Here is a 20,126-nt window from a genome sequence, read left to right as displayed (position 1 = left end):
ATCCAGCCCCAGCACTACTAAAATCTGTGGTTTGGGCAATACACAAAAGGCAAGAGCTCTGTTTGACTTGAAAGTAAAGCCAGACATAGACTCGACACACCTTTGGTCTTCCCAGTTAAAAAAAAAAAAAAAAAAAACAAACAAAAAAAAAAAAACACCCACAAAAAAACCCAAACACAAAACCATAAAGTCACTCTGGCCAAGCTGAGGGTTAAGAAAGTTCTTACATTCCTGAAGACGAACCTGGTAGAAAACAAGGGCCTGGGGGCAGCTGCTGAAGAAGTCAGGCTGGAGAGCAGAGAGAGTGAGGGGCAGCAACCGGGGACATCAAAGCAGGACCACGGCTGGGGCAGCCCCATGAGAAGAAACATGTCTGCTGCACTCCGGTGGCGTTGGAGATTTCCTCCTCTACTTATCATAGAGATCTGTCATAGAAATAAATATTTGTTGAGACAGGATCACAGGTAGGGGGAGACATCCCAGCGGGACCGGACAAATCTCAGGCTTAAATTTCAATAAAAGAAATTCAGGTAGAAAAACAAGATACTAAAAGATTGGGACTGATTGTGTGGGAAGGCTTCAGGGTCCCCACTGCTGGAGATCTCTGAGAAGAGGATGAGCGTATCTGTCACTGATGATGTACAGAGATGATCACACTTTAGACCGAAGCGTAGGAACAATCTGGGTCGCCGTCTCCAGCCCTCTGATCGATGGCTGCCACGCAGCAGAGGCTTAGTTCTGATGGTCAACAGGGCATCCACACCACGTGCCACCCAAAACAGCTCCCAGCATCCCACCTAACGAATCGATTAACACCCCAGGAGAATGTCTCTGAGCTCAAAGACCTCTCCTACACCTACAGCCCTGAAGCAGCAGGGAGTTTGGGTAAAAAAGTTAATCCAGCACCCCTGGTTGTCTGGACTGGGGTGAAATTCCCTTAACCATGTTTGCTGCTGGTTGTTAAGGGCATCAGGCATCGGAAAGCAGGAGGTGCAAACCCAAGGCATGGCTCCTCTGTGCTCTGTCCTGCTCAGCACACAGTTGTGCAGGGAAAACAAAAAGTAACACCCCAAGCAGATGCCCCCAAAAACACACACATGAGCTGATGGTTTTGTGGCATTCGCTGATACCTCACACATGTCCCATCCAAGCCCTCTGCCCTGCCCTCCCCCAATGGCTCTCTGAAGCCTTTGAGCATCCCTGTGTGAGTGGGTGTCTCTCCCACGAGCACTCTCCCAATGTAGAGGTTCCCCGAGGCTGTGCTACCCTTGATCCAAAACCTGAGTGCTCTGCTCAGCTGCAGATAAAAAAACTCCAACTATATGGCAGCGATGGGGAAGTGTTGGAGGTAGCTGAAAGATGGAGAGGCACCAGAGAGATCTGGTGGCTACAATGACCTAAAACCAAGAGAGAACAAGCGGTGTTGTTCAGAGGTCAGGGTTGGGACTGTTGAACATCTTTGTTGGGGACATGGACAGTGGGGCTGAGCCCCCCCTCAGCCCGTTCCCCCCGACCCCGAGCTGTGTGGGGCGGTGACACGCTGGAGGGAAGGGATCCATCCCGAGGGACCTGGGCAGGCTGGAGAGGGGGGACCCTCTGAACCTCAGGGAGGGCAACAAGGCCGAGGGCAAGGTCCTGCCCAGGGGTCGGGGCAACCCCAGGCACAAACCCAGGCTGGGCCTGGAGGGGCTGGAGAGCAGCCCCAAGGAGAAGGACTTGGGGGCTGGGGGTGGAAACTGCCTGTGAGGCAGCCCCGTGCGCTGGCAGCCCAGAAAGGCCCCGTGTGCTGGGCTGCACCCAGAGCAGGGGGGGCACAGGGCCAGGGGGGGATTCTCCCCTCTGCTCCGCTCTGGGAGACCCCCCTGCAGGGCTGGGTCCAGCTCGGGGGCACCAACAGCAGAAGGACACGGACCTGCTCCAGCGGGGCCAGAGGAGCCACGGAGATGCTGGGGGGGCTGGAGCCCCCCTGTGAGGACAGGCTGGGAGAGTTGGGGGGTTCAGCTGGAGAAGAGAAGGCTCCGGGGAGACCTTAGAGCGGCCCCCCAGGGCTGAAAGGGGCTGCAGGAACGGGGGGAGGCACTCGTCATCAGGGGGTGGAGGGATAGGACAAGGGGGAAGGGGTTTAAACTGTCAGAGGGGAGATTTAGATGAGATCTGAGGCAGAAATTGTTCCCTGTGAGGGGGGTGAGGCCCTGGCACAGGCTGCCCAGAGAAGCTGTGGCTGCCCCCTCCCTGGAAGGGTTCAAGGCCAGGTTGGACGGGGCTTTGGGCAACCTGGGCTGGTGGAAGGTGGCCCTGGCCATGGCTGGGGGTGTTGGAATGGGATGATCTTCCAACCGAAACCATTCCATGATTATAAATCTTCCCAAAAAAATCCCTACATCTCTATTAACTCCCCATTCTCAGAAAGCATGAGAACAGTCAAACTCGTGGCAGGTGACTAACAAAGTCCCGACTGTGCCATGTCCCCCTTCCCTGGTCTGGCAGAAGAACTAGCCTCTCCCGCTCCCCGTCCCCCTCCTAACACCCCAAACTCAGCCCCCACGGCTGCTGCAGGAAAGAGGAAATTCACCTCAGGAGACACTTCAGGGCAAGGTGACCAGGATGGTTCACCCCTCTCTTCCTTCCCTGCTATCTCATCTCTCAGGATGTTGATATGTTACCAAGTGTCCTGTGTGCTCGGTGATGTACAAATATTGAAGCAGGGATCCAGGATCAGCTTAAGCAGAGAGACAAGACACCTTCCAGACCCAGCGCACACAATAACCTGGAAAGCAGAAGAGCTGGTGAGGCGGTCAATCCTCCTGCCTGTACAGGAGGCATGGAATCTGTAGCTGCTAACAAATTAAATAGTCCTTACCCAGGCTAAAGCCACACCATTAAGTGCTTTTACCCTTCCCAAACAAGTAAGGATTTAGGCTGCACCTAAATCACTTTTGAAGAACAACCTGTGGCCTCAGTAACCCCAAAATCATGCCTGGGGATGGGCTGGGTTAGGATGGGACTAGTTGTTCGAGGCTAAAACTGTGCCAAGGATCTTTCTAACGGTTCACTGGGGATGCTCTGGGGTGTAACACAAACCCCTCCCCTGGGATCTGACTCACCCCAGACTCAGGGAGCAGCTGTGCTAAGGTGGCTCCTAGTCTAGACTCTGTTACTTGCCTGAGGCAGGAGGAAGGGATGTGGGTTAACAGGGCCAGCAGGGACACCAAGACAAGAATTGTGGAAGATTTACGTCCGACAATGGAAAAATAGCTTTCTGGTGACAGGGATAGGCTCAGCCAGTCGCTGGGGGCGAGGTGGGTTGCCAGCAGTGGAGGTCTTAAAGAACAGGATGAACAAGCATTGCTCAGGAATGACTCGGGGCTGAGCTGATCCCACTGCAGGGAAGGGGGTGACTGAATAACCCCTTGGGGACCTTGCCAGCTCCATTTTCCATGAGTCCTGCACCCCCCTGGGCAATGCTGGGGTGTGATATCACACAGATCTGAAACTCCACATAGCTTTTTGTCTTTAATAACCAGCTGGTCAGCTTAGTCCCCTGTCACCAGCAACACAGCAGGGAGGTTTGCATTCCCCCCCAGTTCCCAAGGGAAGCATGTGGCATGTGGATGCCACAGCTCCTCTCCTCAACTCCTGGAAGAGTGACCCTCTGTAAACCCTTCCCAGAGGAGGAAGGGAAAAAGGGGAGCCACCACAAATCAGATCCCAGGGATCTTCTCCTAAGGCAGCTGATAACCCCACGGGGATGGAGCTGGGGCTCGCTGTACACACAGAGCTCATCCCGACCAGCAGCCAGCACCCCTTGCTCATGCCCACACCTCGCTGCCTCGATATTTTCAAAGCCTGTTAGCCCGGCTGTTCACTGCCTCCTTTTCCCTGCCTGCCCCACTCTGGATACACATCCCCTCTAAGCCAGCTCTGTTTTGCAACCTCATTCCCACACCCTCCCTTCCCCGAAAAAAAACCCCATGATGACTAAAGGTGATTTTGCATCTCTTGCTCTGAGGCTCCCCCATAGGATGTGGCACCTCTCAGGAGGAAAATAGTTCAAAGCCTTTCTCTCCCAGTCAAAGCTGTAAGCATTATAGTCAGTCTGTTCCACAAGCATTGAAACTCTCCTCCTCGTTTGCTAATCGCTTAACGCTGCAGGCCAAGCGCTGTCGGTCTTCCTTCAGAAATGTCTGTTCCTCATATTAAGCCTCTGAGGGGTTTTGTTAAATGTTGTTAATGAAAATAATCAACTCTGCATCGCTAAACCTTCAAACGCTGACAGCAATGCCATCCCTGCAGCTGCAACGCTTCATACAGCACCAGAGGTAGGGGTGCAGTTTCGTAAGATTTTTTAGCCCGGTTTCTTAGCTTGCAGGTCTAATCACCAGCTGGCCCTTTCAACTAGCCTGACGGAAAGATAGAAATCTCAAAGATGTGCATTAAAATATTCTGTACAAATAGGAGCAAAATGTAAATTAGCACCCGGCATTAAACAGGATACATTACTAGACACTGGGGAATCCACAAGAACCAGAGCTCTGTGTAGAAGTGCATCGCTAAAACGATGTGATTTCCTAAACCTCCCTGCCCTTCACCTCCCAGCACCTCACACCCGAAACCAGGCAAAAGTAGGACCTGCCCCACCACCCCTTCACCCCTCCTCAGCGAGTTATTCAGCAGAAGACTAGAGACTAATTTTAAATCCCGGTTTCAAGCAGCAATAGAAAATGACAGGTTAAGGGTGACCTGAAAGTTTTGTGATGTGGGTGGGGAGCTGGGAGGAAGGGGTTGGCCTGAGGCTGCAAGGTGGGAATTTCCACAATTCCACGGGAACCTCAAGGATGTGAAACTGAGCACGACGATCACCGAGCAAACCCGCTGACTGAATGCCTACAAGTATCTGTTATCCAGAAGGGGTTAAACTGAAGGGTTGGCGTGGTACCAGCCCCTGTGATCTGCGGTTTTACAACCTGCTGAGCTCATCTGTGGAGCTCCTGGACCTTCCCAGCCAGCCGGAGAGCCGAATGGGAGTTGCCCACTGCTCGATGTCCGAGCCAAGCTGTGCTTAAGCACCGAGTCCAAAAAGGAGCGTGCGCTGCGGCCGTGAGGAAGAAAAGCGATAACAACAAATCAGGATGGGAAAAGGTTCGTACGGGGGGATTTGGTGGTGTCTTTTTAAAGACCCACCACGGCATCTTGTAGGAAGACGGTTGAGGAGGACGGTGGAAGTGGCTGGAGGCTGCGTCGCGCCCCGCAGACACAGATAAATAAAAGACACCCCCACACAGCCCGCGTGGAGGAGCTTCCCTTGCGCAGGCCACGGCCTAGAGCCCCGCAGTTCAGCGGAGGGGCGTGCGGCCACCGCGTCCGTCCCGCGGGCAGGGCCGAGGGGCGCAGCCCCGCCGCACGCAGCGGCCTGGCGGCGACTGAGGGAAGGCGGAGGCGGCCCCTCGTTATATAGGGGGACGCTGCTCATGAATATTCAATAAGAGGCGTGTCCGGCGCGGGAGGCGGGGCCTGCGAGTCCGGACGCGCCGCGGTGTTCATGAATATGAATCAGGGGAGGGGGCGGGGCGTTGCCCCCTCATGAATTATGCGGGCGGGCGGGCGGGGCCGCGCGCCCCAACGTTCTGTCCCTTCAAAGTGTGAGAAGATGGCGGCGGCGGCGGGGCCCGGCGGCAGGGCCGCGGTGGCGGCGCGGCGGCAGGGGCGGCGGCGGCGGGGGCGGGCCGGGGCGGCGGCGGCGGCGGAGGAGGAGGAGGAGGAGGAGGAGGTGGTAGTGACGGTGGCGGAGTGCCCGGTGTGCCGCCAGGCGCTGGTGGAGGCGGTGACGCCGCCCTGCCGCCACTCGCTCTGCCTCGCCTGCTTCCAGCGCTGCCTGCAGGGCCCGGGCCTCTGCTGCCCGCTCTGCCGCAGCCGCCTCTCCACCTGGGCCCGCCGCCAGCAGGCCCGGGCCGAGCCCGCCGCGACGACGGCCGCCGGAGGAGGCGGGGAGCAGCGGCCGCCGGACCAAGGTGCGGCGGCGGCGGCGGCGGGCGCCTGCCCCTTCCCCTCCCCCCCCGGCTCTAACCGCCGCCGGCGGAGCGAGGAGGAGGAGGAGGAGGAGGGAGGAAGGGGGGGGGAGAACGCGGGGGAGAGGGGGGGGGGGGGCTCGGCCCCGAGGAGGCGGGGCCGGTGCGCGGGAGGTGCGATGAGCCGGCGGGGGCTCAGCCCCGAGGGGGCGGGGCCGGCCAAGGAGCGGTGCGATGAGTTTGCGGGGGCTCAGCCAAAGCCGTTCTGGGGAGGGGGGGGAGCCCACTCTCCTTTGGCAGTGGTGGGTGATGGGCCCCCCCATGACAGGGAGGGACGGGGCCGGGGGGTGTTTCCCCACCTCACCATGCCTGCATCAGTATCTGTGCCATGTAGTGAGTGCGGCCGGGCTCTGCTTGGCAATGGGAAGAGGAGGCGGGGGAGCGGCAGGACGGTGCCCCCCCCCCATCCATAGCGCACCGGCGCGATGGCGAGCTCGGGAGGTGCGAAGGTTTGGGTGGGAGCGGGCTGTCGGCAGCATCTTGCCCCGTTCTCAGCCCCACACTCATCCAGGGGCTTTAAAAAAAACACCCGGCATGGGGCAGGTCTGACATCTCCTTCGAGCGCCTGCTTGAACCCCGAAATGGCGAATGGCTGGGTTTCTTTATAATAATGTTGCCCAAAAAGTGAACGGTTACAACAGTAAAAGCCAGGTGGGTTTCTATCAAGAGGAAAGCTTTTGTGCTGCGGGAGGACCAGGTCCTTGTCGACGTAAAAGAAAAAAAACCACATCATTTCTGAGTTCGTGGCTTTTTATCACGCGTTTCCTCCCCGTCTCTCAACTCCTAGAAAAATTAATCCTCGTGCGAGCCGGCAGCGTTGCTCTCTCCCGGCGGGAGCCGCGGCGCTGCGGAAGATGCCCACCTTGCTGCTGTCAAAACTCCCGGTGTGCCGGGATCTTCTGCCGGTGCTGCGGTGCGGGTTGGTTGGCGAGGTGATGCGGCAGCGCTGGCAGAGATCGGCCGCCTCCGCTGCGCCTACCCCAGCGCCTCCCCGACGTGGCGGGAGCCCTGTAGAGCAGACGAGGCTTCAAGCTATGGATAAAAGTCCTTTTAGCCATCCGGCCGTGCCCTGAACCGTTCCTTTCCGAGCGTGTTACTGGTCTCCTGGTTCATGCTTGTGTCAGCACCCTCTAATTTGCTGCGGGGAAAAATTGGCAGGATGAGCTTAAACAGCTTAAATTGGTGGTTTGAACTAACCCCGTTAACCTTTGCTGGAAGCGAACTGGGAAAGCTTCGTGCAGAAGGATTTGCTGAATCAATGAACAGACGGGCTGTCCGGAGGGAGCCGAGCCAAACGGCTGGGAGCGGTTCCTCCTCCGTGGCCCAGCCGGAGGAGGAACGACAGAAACTCCCCGAGTCGTTCTCTGCTCCAAGGTAGTTGTGTGCTTAAATATACTCAGCTTACTCCGACCTAGCTGGGATGAGAACATCCAGCCATGCTGCAGGAGTGCTTATGCAGTGCCTTGGTGGCTTTTTTTTAAGAAAAATGAGTTTTAATTCTCTGCTTGTCTCGAATTGACTGAGATGTGTATATTTCGCAGCAAGGCACGCAGTCACCGTGTTGGTTGTTATTTTCTCCCCACCCGAACTTTCTAAAGCTCTGGAAATGTCTTGGAGAGAGTCGTGGAGGGTCTTAGCACTGAGAAACGTGGGGTGTGCCCCCCAAATGCAGCTGGACACGCGCACCTGAGTGTCACCCTGAGCGTGGCTTTGTCATGAGCACTCTAAATCGGGCTAGACTAACCCTTACTTGTGCTATACTCTTGACTAACCCCTACTCGTGCTGTATTCTGATTGCATTTCATACTATAGACCCCGGCACCATAAAATTCCACTTAGAGCTGTGGAGTGGTTGAGTTCACAGCTGATGAGGTGAGCTAAAACAAGCTGTAATCTTGAACAGCATTCCTGCTGCCGTTCTAGCCTAGGCTTGGGCTTGTCCTTAAGGGCACCAGATGGCTGCGTCAGGCTGAAAGCTGTGAGGGTAACTGGCCACTTATGTTGTAAGTTGGGCTAATAGCGTGGAAATCAAAGGTAGTCGATCCATTACAAATGGTAACCTACTATGTGCAGAGAGAGCGCAGTGGATGTGGTTTATCTTGACATCAGTTGGGCTTATTGGAGAACCACGGAATGGCTGAGGGTGGCAGGGTCCTCTGGAGACCCAACCCCTGCTCAAAGCAGGGTCACAGGAACAGGTTGCCCAGAACTGTGTCCAGTTGGGTTTTGACTGTCTCCAAGGTTGGAGACTCTGCAGCCTCCCTGGGCAACCTGTACCAGTGCTTGAGTACCCTGACAGTAAAAAAGTGATTTCCTATGTGAAATGGAGCTTATATTTCACTTTGTACCCATTTCCTCTTCTCCCATCACTGGCATGACTGAGGGCAGACCTCATCGCCCTCTACAGCTACCTGAAAGGAGGGTGCAGAGATGGGGGGTGAGTCTCTGGAGCCAAGGCCCCAGCGCCAGGCCCCGAGGGAATGGCCTCAAGCTGCCCAGGGCAGGGTCAGGCTGGCTCTGAGGAAGGATTTCTGTGCAGAAGGGGCTGTTGGGCGTTGGAATGGGCTGCCCAGGGCAGGGGGGAGTCCCCGGGATCCCTGGAGGGGTTGAAGAGTCGGGCTGAGCCAGCGCTGAGGGATCTGGGGGAGTTGGGAACGGTCAGGGGGAGGGTCATGGCTGGGCTGGAGGAGCTGCAGGGGCTTTTCCAACCTCTGTGATTCTGTGAGAAGAGACTGGATCTGTCTCCTCCACTGTCTTCCACTAGGTATTTTCACCAAACAGATTTTGATGATATCACCTGAGGTATCTTCTCCAGGTTGAACAGTCCCAGCTCTGTCAGCCTCCACTGTATGTCACATACCCCAGTCACTTAATGATCTTCATGGCCCTTCAGTGATCAAGATTATCAGCATCCACTGCTCTCCACTCACCCACTGAGCCAGTCACCTCATCATGGAAGACTACTACTTGAGTCTTTTTATGCTTTCCATTCCATAAAGCCAAGCTGACTACCTCCCAGACACCTTGTCCTTGTCTAGCAGAAGTTTCCAGGAGTAGTTGCTCCATCACCTTCCCAGGGATCGAGGTGGGGCTGGCGCTGTTGTTGTTCCTCCTTACCCTTTTTGAAAGGGAGGAGTGACATTTGCTTTCTTCCAGGCCTCAAGAACTCTCCCGATCACCATGACCTTTCAAAAATAATCAAGAATGGCCTCACAATGACGTTGGCCAGCTCCCTCAGCACTCGTGGGTGCAACCCACTAGGTCCCATGGACTTGTGTATGTCTAGTTTGGTTAAACATTCCCTAACACGATCCTCCCTCCAATGAGACTTTCCCCCTGGTCTCAGAGGCCTGGGATTCCTGAAGCTGGTCTTAGAATCACACCATGGTTTGGGTTGGATGGGAGTGGTGTCTTTAATTAAATCACTTAAAATCTGCAAGATCTTAAAAACTGCATGGCATGACCTCTTGACATCCCTTGATTATTCCAGCTTAAATTGGCTAATTAATCACAGTTTCAAGTCTCAGTTTTTGTTGTTCACTTTGGATTCGTACAAAATAGTGGCCTTAAGGAGCTCTCAGACCTTGGCTGAGATTGGGGATTCTGTATTAGGCGCCATACAAATATGTTTGAAGACAAAGTCCTTGTCATGACACTTGTCAAACAAGGCTGGATAGAAGTAAACAGAGACAATTTATACTCGCTGCCTGTGTAGTGTCTTAGCGTGGGCTGGGTTTACTTGCCTTCTCCTGGGTATCTGATGCTCTTCGAGCTGCCCTGCTGCCTTCAGCCTCCAGTTGCAGCTCCAGAAGGATGTGGGTGGCCTGTAGGTCCCACATCCTCTCTGCCTGCTCTGTGGGCATCTTTAAGTACCATATAGCCCCTGGAAAGGCACCCTAGATGCTGGTGTAAAAGCAGATTTTGAGCTAAAGATGCAGTATTGGCTGTAATACTTTGCTAAGCAAGGTTTCTTATATTAAAACAGTTGCCTGGTGAAAGTCTTGGAAGGCAGATAGGTGCAGCAGATGGGAGGCTTGGAAACTGCGGGTATGTGTTTGAGGATTCAGCTAGCCAAGAAGAAGAAAGAACATAACATGTTCATGGCGAGGGGCTCAGCCTGATTTGTAAGAAAATAAGTACATTCACATTTCTCCCAAGGAAGATGGAATACTCGGTGAATCAGGACAAAAGAAAAGGGTCTTAGGAAAAAGGACGAGCATGTGAGATCATGGCTGTATCTTCTCAGACAGCAGGCACAAGGCCCACCTTCAGTATCTTTGCCAATCAACCCTGACATTACTGTCCCGGATTATAGATGACTTCAGGGAGCTTGGAAAAATGATGAAGGGACAAGTGTTCCTCGATGAACTGGGAAAAAGAAATTCAGTTTTCCAAGGAAAGGGCTTGTTAAGCTGGTCAAGAGCTTTAAACTCCTAATGTGAAAGTGATCTGGGAGTGTCGTGGTTTAACCCCGGCCAGCAAGTAAGCACCATGCAGCCGCTCTTTCTCCCCGATGGAATGGGGATGAGAATTGGAAAAAACCATAAAACTCGTGGGTTGAGATAAGAACAGTTTAATAACGGAAATAAAATATTACTATATTAATTAAAAAGACGGTAAGCAAAAAAGAAATAAACCCCAAGAAAGACAAGTGCACAATGCAGTTGCTCACCACCAGCTCAGCCCCAGCAGCAATCGCCCCCCAGTTTTCATACAGAGCATGATGTCCTATGGTATGGAATAGCCCTTTGGCTAGTTGGGGTCAGCTGTCCTGGCCATGCTCCCTCCCGGCTTCTTGGGCACCTCCTCACTGGCAGAGGACGGGAAACTGAAAAGTCCTTGACTTAGGGTAAGCGCTGCGTATCAACAACTAAAACATCAGTGTGTTACCAACACTATTCTCCTACTAAATCCAAACCACAGCGCTGTACCAGCCACTGGGAAGAAAATTAACTATCCCAGCCAAAACCAGGACACTATCTGCTCCTTACTCTGTACATTTACGTCGTGCCCAGGTCCCACACTTTCCAGTACATCCCAGCTAATCACCAGCGTCTTTCCTGTCTCTGATATCATTCCCTTAGTCTCTGGGTCATCTCTTTAAAATGTCTGTTGAGTTCATTTAGTCCGTGGCTGTGGATTCCATCTGTCATAACAGTCTTTCAGGGCAGGAAGGTTGGTGTGTGCTGTTGCAGGCTGAAGCCAGTTCTGGTTCTGTCACGGCTCCACTTGTCCGGTTCTGTCATTGCTGCACTTTGCTCGGTTTCAACAACGTTCATTCTTCATTAATCCGGGTGATTTTTCATTGTAAGACCCTTGATACGACATCCAGCCACCATAGAAATGAGGATACGCAGTGTTATATAGCAATTAACATCATACAATGTAATTTGTTGGCTGTTCTCACCCGTAATCAAATCTCCTTGAGGTACACATGGGACTTCCCCATCCTCCCGCATCACCCACCAAGCACACCCAGGTTCCTGGGCAAAAACAATCCCACGGATGGGTTTGCCTTTGCCTGAGGCAGGAATAACCCAGACTGTTTTCCCTAGCATATTTTTTGTGTGCACTACAAGGACTTTATCCCTTTCTGCAGTTTCCGGGAAGAAGACTAACTCTATCTCAGCCAAAACCAGAACAGGGAGGGAGAAAATAAATGACTGATTATATAATAGACCCCTCAGTGATTCTGGAAAGGACAGGGGAAATCTGCTCCCCTGTGCTGAGGTAGGATTGAGTGTACCGAAACCATTCCTTGTAGACACCGGAGTCATCCGTTCATACACAGATGGCCAAAGAGGATCCCATGGCCACCTTTGTTTCAGCCTCTGAACACTTGGAAAATTTTGCCTGATATCTAATCAAAATCTCCTTTGCTATAAACACAGCTGATTTCTTTTGTTTCTCCTCTGCCCGGTAGCTATGCAGAACAATTAATAACTGGTGCTCTTACAAGAGGGGTGGGGTGTTTTTGCCAGACTTCTAACATGACTTCCCCCTCCTTCCTCCCAGTCTTTTTTTGGCTGTGGTTTCCCTCTTTCCTTGCTGGACCAGACCAATCTAGTTCTTGAGCATTTCCTGGTGATTCCTTAATTTCCTGTCATTTCTGTTGTTCTGTAGCCTGTCGCCAGTTTTTTTGTCTCCAGACCACAGAGCTAAGAGTTTAGAAACAGCAATCCCGATGAAGCCTTTCACTGCTACGTGAAAAGCAGTGATTTACTCCCCATGCCAAACTGATTAAAATCAACACCACCTCTTTTTTCCTCCTCGTTGCAGCATTCCTGTTGGGTGGCTGCTCGATAGGATGGGTTAAATTTAAGATTGCCCAGGGAAAGAAATAAGGTGGAGTTGCCTCTTCAGGGGCACAACTGTGCCATGAGACTGTCAGAGTGCTTGCGCCTCTTGTCTCCCCTCTCACTGCCCTCTCTCCAATCATCCACAATACTTAAATTATTTTTAATCTACCATTCAAGCCGTTAATGAAGAGAGTGATTAGGACCAGACCCAGAGCTTGCCCCGTGGCCAATGTGAGAGGCTGCCCTGGCACGACAGTGGATCGTTAACTCTTGGAAAATAATTTTTCAGCTAGTTGTGCATCTATCTGAATAGTGGTTATACCTAGACTAGGGTTTTTTTCCCCTCACTGTTCTTCTCCATGAGGACTCTGAGCTTCTTCTCTCTGATGTCTTCATCCCACACTCCTGCCTCCCCAGCCAGCTTTTCTCCTCCTTTTCCACAGAGGCATAACGGCAGGATTTTGAGTTCCTTTGCAGTGGTTCCTACCCTCATGTTTTCTTGCTTTATTTCCTTATGCATTTCCATCCAGAGCAAGTTTTGGACAGTGGAGGAGGCAGTTCTTGCATGGGCTACTCAAAAGTACGTGGGTGACCCCTATCACAGCACATCCTGATAGTCCTTAACTTTCTCTGTAAAGAAAAATCGTGGATAACTTGGTCTCTACAGCAGGTAAAACACCCTTTTACCCCCAAGAGATTAACTCATATTGTTACTTGTTTCCCCCTTATCCCTAATTATCCCATCAGAGAAGGAGGTTGGGTTGAATTAATGTGAGTTGTTCTTACAGAGTTGATGTTAGTCGTCTGCCCTTTACCTTCTAGATACTCGTTAATGAACTTACAATTGGTTGTAGTACCCGTTTGCATATTGAAACTAAGCCTGCTGTTTTACAGTTTTCATGTAGCTGCTTCCCCTCTCATTCTCCTACTTCTCCGTGACGTCAAAGAAAACCCCTTTGCTCCAGGAAGCCTTGAAGACAACCACAAACAGTTCAGAACTTACCAAGGGGGATTTCACCAGCCTTCTAAAGCCATCTCTTCTCTCTCCCCCTCACATCCCCAGACAACCTCTCCATCTTCCATACTCCTTTGTTCAAAGCCTCTTCCCGGAGGTTGCTACCAGCAGGAACACATCTTTTGGATTTATACCCAATAGGGCTTGAACAACTTCCCATCTTCATCGAGACTCAGCTCTCAGCACACCATGCAGAGACATCGACCGGTTCTCAGCCGTGTCCCTGGAGAGGTTTCTCCATTTACAGTCTATTGTATTCTTGAACTTGGTACATTCCTTTTAGCCTAAATTGCCTTTCATTTATTTATACCGCTGTACAACTCACAAATTGTATAAATCCTATCACAGGACCTATTTACTGTACGTGCATCACGTGAACCCGCAGCCTTGCATTCACTGTTAGCTGTCCGTAGAAACAGGCAAGACAGATCATTCATATGAGTGAGAAACAGTTTTCAAGAGAGTTCTTCCAAAATACCTCCTCTTTGCACTTTTTGTGCCATCTTTATTTACTTCTTGTTTCTGTGTTCCTGTTGCTTAAAGTTCCTGATCACAGTTAATTTTTAGTAAACACCGAAGTATCACTCTTCTGAACGCTTAAATTTTCACTGTTTCAATTATTTCTCTGCCCTCTTCCCATTAACTGATGGACTTTTTAGTTTTCTGTCTTGCTTTTAATGCATGCCTAGATCCTCTTTTTGGTGGCTTTGTGCCCCTTGTCCCAGCTCCCCAAGCCAAGCTTTTGAAAATGAAGAAATGAAACAAGAGGTGCAAGGGAAAACAATACTTTCTGTGCCCGGACATCAATGTTAGGGGAGCTGGATCACTCTGTTTTGAACATAAATCAAGCTAAATTAGGTCATTCTCCTCCTCTACTCCGCTCTGGTGAGACCCCACACGGCATCCAGCTCGGGTCCCCAGCACGAGTAAGACTTGGACCTGTCAGAGGCCCAGAGGAGGCCACCAGAATGGACAGAGGGCTAGAACACCTCTCCTGTGGAGAAAGACTGGGAGAGTTGGGGCTGTTCAGCCTGGAGAAGACTCTAGGGAGACCTTATTCCGCCCTTTTTACCAAGGCCTGTAGTGACAGGACAAGGGGCAACGGCTTTAAACTGAAAGAGAGCAGGTTGAGGCTGGACATAAGGAGGAAATTCTTTAGGATGAGGGTGGTGAGACGCTGGAGCAGGTTGCCCAGAGAGGTTGTGGATACCCCATCATTGGAAGTGTTCAAGGTCAGGTTGGACGGGGCTTTGAGCAACCTGATCTACTGGGAGATCATAGAAGCATGGAATCATTTAGGTTGAAAAAGGCCTTTAAGGTCATCAAATCCAACCATAAAGTCGGTGCTGCCAAGTCCACCACTAAATGTCCCTGCTCATGGTAGGGAGTTGGACTAGATGATCTTCAAAGGTCCTTTCCAATCCAAACCATTCTGTGGTTCTGTGAAAATCTGTTGGGAAGCTTTGTCTCGGAGAGATAATTGACATTATTGGCACAAGCAGGATGTAGCAGTTGAGGGAGAAATGACAATATGTTAATAGCTATCAACCACATTAATGTTTTTTCTGGTGTCATCTCCTGCTTGAGCTGGAACTCCAGGCTCAGAACTAGCTTAAATCTATTTTTGTTCCATTTGGCTGTGCTAGAGAACTGGTCTGGAGCCTGTTGTGGTACAGGAGCTGCTCTGGAGTGAAAAAACTGTTTTGGAGGATTGCCCTTTTTTTTAAGATTGGTTTTAGCTTGACTCAGTTTCTGTCTCCAGTTTGCTGTGACCACAGGTGCCTGCAGCAGGGCAGGAGAAGGGGTCTGGCGATGCCACATGTTGTCTTACTGGTATGTGATAGCCCAAAGTCTTCCTACAGCTCCAACCTTACCAATTTTTCCACTTAAAGCTGCAAATCTGTGGCCGAAATGTTCTGAGTTTTAATTTCTTGTTTCCAAATATGCCCTGATCCACAGATGCCAAAGGATGGATGGATAGATAGATAGATAGATAGATAGATAGATAGATAGATAGACAGACCGACAGAGTATGCCATTGGCATATCTTTGTGTAATTTGGTTAACATCCTTTTAAAAAAACTAGAGTAACTACTCTTAGAAAACTGTTTCCAAACCTCTCCATAGTCAGAAAACTTCTAACTTCTTGTTTTGTGTTTTGAAAACATTAAGATCTCATCTTCATCTGCAAGTATAAACATTTAACTGCTGGAAGTTAAAAAGAAAAACACTGAAAACCTCAAGGTTTTAATTATCTCTGCCAGGAATAAGGAGTAGAAGGAAGCTACAAAGTCTGCTCTAAGCTTCCGTGGAAGCTGGGGGTGAGGGGGATTCGCTGCTGCGGATGGCAGAGCTTTGACTTGCTGGATGGCACCGGTTTGGCAAAACCCAGGAGCCTCTGAATGACAGACAGAGAACCCAAGGGTTTCTGAATCGAGTTCAACTTATTTTTATTCAACCTGTGTTGCTGAATTCACCAGATAGATGTTTCTGAGTCTTTTGCCGGGAAAGATAAGATCTGCTGGTCAGGAGTGTGCATTAATGGTGACAGTGTGTAATGCAGACGTCTGTGTGCCAACGTGGGAAGGATGGAGTCATTCAAGGGGATTGAGGCTACAAGTCAAATGCCTCTTATAAAGAGAACCAGCGTTAAATAATTAGAAAATCTTTTGTCCTCTCAAATAGTACAGAAATCAATTGTTTTTTCCAAGACCGAGCACAATAGGGTGAAACTCTTGTCTGCCAGCGTAAAAGAGCAGGATGCCAGGTTTGATCCTGCTGCGACTGTTTCGGTGCTATCACCGTGCTCAGAAGGAGCATCCTAGTGCCAGCCTTCCCAGCAGCCCTTCAAGGTCGTTTTTTCATTTAGAAACTGTTCCTGTTGACCCACGGATCACTCAAGAGGAAGAGCAAGCAGGAGCTTTGCTGCAAAATCAAGGAAAAGGCCATTTCTGCCATCATTTTACCCATTCCCATTGTTCTCCTAGGCTGTAGCACATACAGTAACAGCCAAGCAGCCCTGTCCTGGACCTGAACATCCAGCATTAGCAGGTGGAGGTGTGCTGGAGGAACTCATGATGCTCTGATCATCTTGCCTTCCTCCCCAGCTGCATCTCGGCGCAGGGACCACTCTGGTTTGATTTGCAGGGGTTTTGTGCTGATAGAAGCATCCTTGGCTGGGGGCAGCCGCCGTGCAGCATCGCTCCACCCCAGAAACTATAATGGGGGGTTGTAAACATAGCTGTACACTTGTGCGTACATTTTTGTTTTCATGTCTTCTACACAGAGCTAGAAATTTGGGGGCTTGTCTCTTCTGACCCATCTGTAAATTACACAAGTTGGTGCGTAAAGATACTATAGATAAAATTGCCTCCACCCGGTGTTGGACCACTTTAACTAAACCAGCATAACTTTATAGATAAACGTTGTTCCATTATTTAAAATCTCTTCTGGCTTGCTGAACCCGTGTAAGCAATGAAACAGTTGATGTGGCTTGTCTTCACTGCTGCATGTTTCCCTTGGGTTAGCTTGTACGCTTTTATTACCCTGGAGGAGAAAAAATACACCTTTTTAGCAATGAAGATAAGGTCTGAGACAAGCCTTAAACATTCAGAAGTAATTGAAGTTTGCTGCGGGCGCGTTACAGATTGCTGCTGCTCTTGGGACTGTCTCAGCGAAAATGCAACTTGATAAAATTCACAAAGAACTGGAACTGCTCAAGGACACAATTGAAAAAACATTTTGAGAAGCCGGTGGAAGGTTTCCAGCGCGGCCGGTTGCAGGCACAGAAGCAGGAGCGAGGAATGCAGCCTGGCCTCCCCAGCATCACCACCACTTGGGATTTTTATCACACATTTCGGGACATTTGGGATGTTTTCCTTTAAAAATAAGCCTAGCTCACGCAGGCGTACAAGTAAGAGAGAATAGCAGCTCTTCTTTAATAATAAAAAAAGCGCCTTATAATCTATATGCTTGATGTTTGATTGCAAGATTATTTTTTTTTCCCCTTTTAAAGCAAGTAGTAAAGAAACACTTTGTGATTTGTTCAGCTTTGGCCTTGGCAGCATTCTCTCTCCAGAGCAACCTGAGTCTGCACTCACCCTCACTGGTGGGGTGGGGGGGAAGTTATGGGCCTTTCCTCTAAGAACCGTAAAAGCAAACCGGTAGCAAGTGGAAGAGGTGAAAACAGGATTTCGTCAGTCTGTAAATGGCTTTTTTTCGGCACCAGTGCTGTCACCTGTCCCAGGGAGGAGGCAGATGTGGCCGTGACCCAGAGGTTGCCCGCAGGGGCAGTCGGCTGCCAGCCACTGGGTGTTTGGTTTACTTACCCCACCTTTTCATTTCAGGCCAATGCGTTTGAGGAATAAAAACTCTTCCTAAACAAAACATGCGGTGGAGCTGCCGGTTTATATCCCTTAATTTTAGCGAGCTGGGAAAAAGAAACAACACTGATGTTTCCTCCTTGCTCATACCCATTTCATCCCGAGCGTAGCACGTCGGGATGATGAGCTGTGCTGCACCCTGCCTGGGGTATTGGTACAGACTGAGCCAGGACAGTTGTTCAGGGGTTGTTGTTTTATTCCGGTGGTTCCCTTTTCCATCCAAGCTCCTCCAACTGCGGTGCAGCTTGCCCAGACTTGTGCTGCACGGGAGCAGGAGGGAGCTTTGAGGCCGACATAAAGAAAGGGAATCATTTCGAGAGTAACAGGCTCCAGGGATGGAGGTTAAACTATAACCCCGTGCCAATACGCTTTTGGTTTCTGAATTACTGAGGGAGAAGGGAGGAAGCAGGAGCAGGATGGGGAATTCCTGCCGGACAGAGCAGCCCGCCCGCCTGGCTTCAAAATAGTGACCTCAGGGAGGACATTGCAAGTGGAATAAAAAATAAAAGCTGTGCTTGCTGCAGACCAGCGGGACAGCCCTGCAAACGGCGGCGAAGGTGGAGGGGGCGTGGAGGAGTGAAAACACCATTTATACAGAAAATAGAGAGCTCGTTTAAATGGCAGAAGGGCACGGGTGTGAATTCGGGGTGTTGTGCTGCTGCTTCAGCCTGTGTTTCTTGGGTGTCTGGCTGGGGCGGACGCTTAAAGCCTGGTTTTATGTCTAGCACTCTGATTCCCTGTGACATCTCAGGGCTGTTACTTAACCTCTGTGTTTACATCCTCCTAATACTCCCCGGATTGCTTAACTGCTTGTCAAGAACTCTTGAGAATCTCCAAAGAAACTCTAGAAGTGCAAAATGGTATCACTTGGCCATCCTCCTCCCGACGCTTCTGTATGTTAAACAGAGCTTTGATAACAGTGTCGTAACATAAACACATGTGCTAGAAAAAATGCTGCAGAACTTCTTGTGCAGTCTGGGGAGATCTTACCCTTTTTTGGGAAATAATGGATAGCCCCAATCACGGTGCACTAAAAAGTGTTTCCTGTTTTTTTTTTCCTTCTCTTTCCAGACTTTATATTCAGAGCACCCATTAAATTAAGCAAACCAGGGGAACTCCGAGAAGAATATGAAAGCCAGCTAAGGAAGGTATGGTATTCTGTGTAATTGCAGTTCTTCTTCCAGAATAATTTGGATTTCCTGCAGGAGCGCCATCCTACCTATAAGAAAACTTGAAGGGCTTTTTATTCCTGCTCTGTAACAAAGGTCATTTATTCCCTTTATGCTGTTCAACCAGTTCAGGAAAATATTGGCAGTAATTGAGCATGTAGAAGCCAGATTTTGCTGTCTTAGGCTGCCTTCCAGCACATGGAAATGTACCTTCCTTGGTGGATCTCGAGCAACTATTTGGTTGTACAGGGTTTATTACAGCATCAGTGTTTGTGGATGTAATTCCAGAAAGGCTTTTTCAGCATAAGGCATCTCCTGCAGTAACATCCCTCTCAGGAACAACCTATTCCAAACTGGAGCTTTCTGTCTGGTTTTAGGCAAGAAAAAAAAATATCGTTTAAAGTCAAAAAACTGCGAAGGGAAGAAAAACTTTTCAGCTGTTTTGGAGTTAAAGTCTGGGAAAATATTTTCTGCGTTTAAAAAGGGATCTTTTCTTAATCTAAATCATTGAAGTATCTCCAGTGGCTAGTCATTTATGGAAGTTGGCTGCTTTTTAAGTGAGAAACATTACTGTGAAAGCAATGACTGCTGCAGCCAAGTGGATAATGATTTCCATTGCAACCCCTCTGGTGAGAGTGGCCCATAACTTGCTAAAATATTCATGTTGCCACTCACTGTTCCTGCTTTTGTCGTCCCTTCCTCCACCGGGACCTGCACACCGTCCTCCTGAAACAATGTGGACTCTGCCCTGCTGCTGGTGTCTCTGTCAATAGATTTAATCGCTGTCCCGGGGCCTTGATCTCTGTGATGGTGTTTTTGTTTGAGGTGGGTCCAACCTCTCGCTGATGAGTTTACCTGCTGGAAAAAAGGAACCAGGGGGATTTTCATCATTGAAAAATTTTCTTTGGGTTTTCACTTGATCTCCACAACCGTAGAAAGGGCTGAGAAGCTGATGTTTAATTAGAAAAATGACCTTGTCCACTGAGTGATGGTAAGTAGGGAAATACTGATCAGATGATATTTAAGGTAAATAACTTGTCTGGGAAATGCCCATTTGTGAGGAGACAGCTCAAAAATGTGGAAGGGTCTTCTCTCCTGCTTCTCCATGTGTGGAATTAGCAGTGTCACTGATGGGCAGTGTCGCTACTGGTTATTAGGATAACTTTGGCTGACTGTGACCTTTCATTAACTGATGT

The 20,126-nt window shown here is 50.2% G+C and overlaps 1 protein-coding gene across 1 annotated transcript in view; it reads left to right on the top strand.

Annotated features, from left to right (window-relative positions):
* The first annotated feature begins 5,647 nt into the window (after window positions 1-5,647).
* RNF169 (ring finger protein 169) overlaps window positions 5,648-20,126 on the top strand; it is a 29,492-nt gene continuing 15,013 nt past the window's right edge. Inside the window, exons 1-2 of the mRNA XM_074901620.1 lie at window positions 5,648-6,008; window positions 18,833-18,909. Coding sequence (XP_074757721.1) covers window positions 5,648-6,008; window positions 18,833-18,909 — 438 coding nt within the window. The remainder of the gene's footprint in view (window positions 6,009-18,832; window positions 18,910-20,126) is intronic.

This window comes from Athene noctua, chromosome 1 (genome assembly GCF_965140245.1).
Source record: "Athene noctua chromosome 1, bAthNoc1.hap1.1, whole genome shotgun sequence".
Lineage (NCBI taxonomy): Eukaryota > Metazoa > Chordata > Aves > Strigiformes > Strigidae > Athene > Athene noctua.
This window is presented reverse-complemented; position numbering and strand designations above follow the sequence as displayed.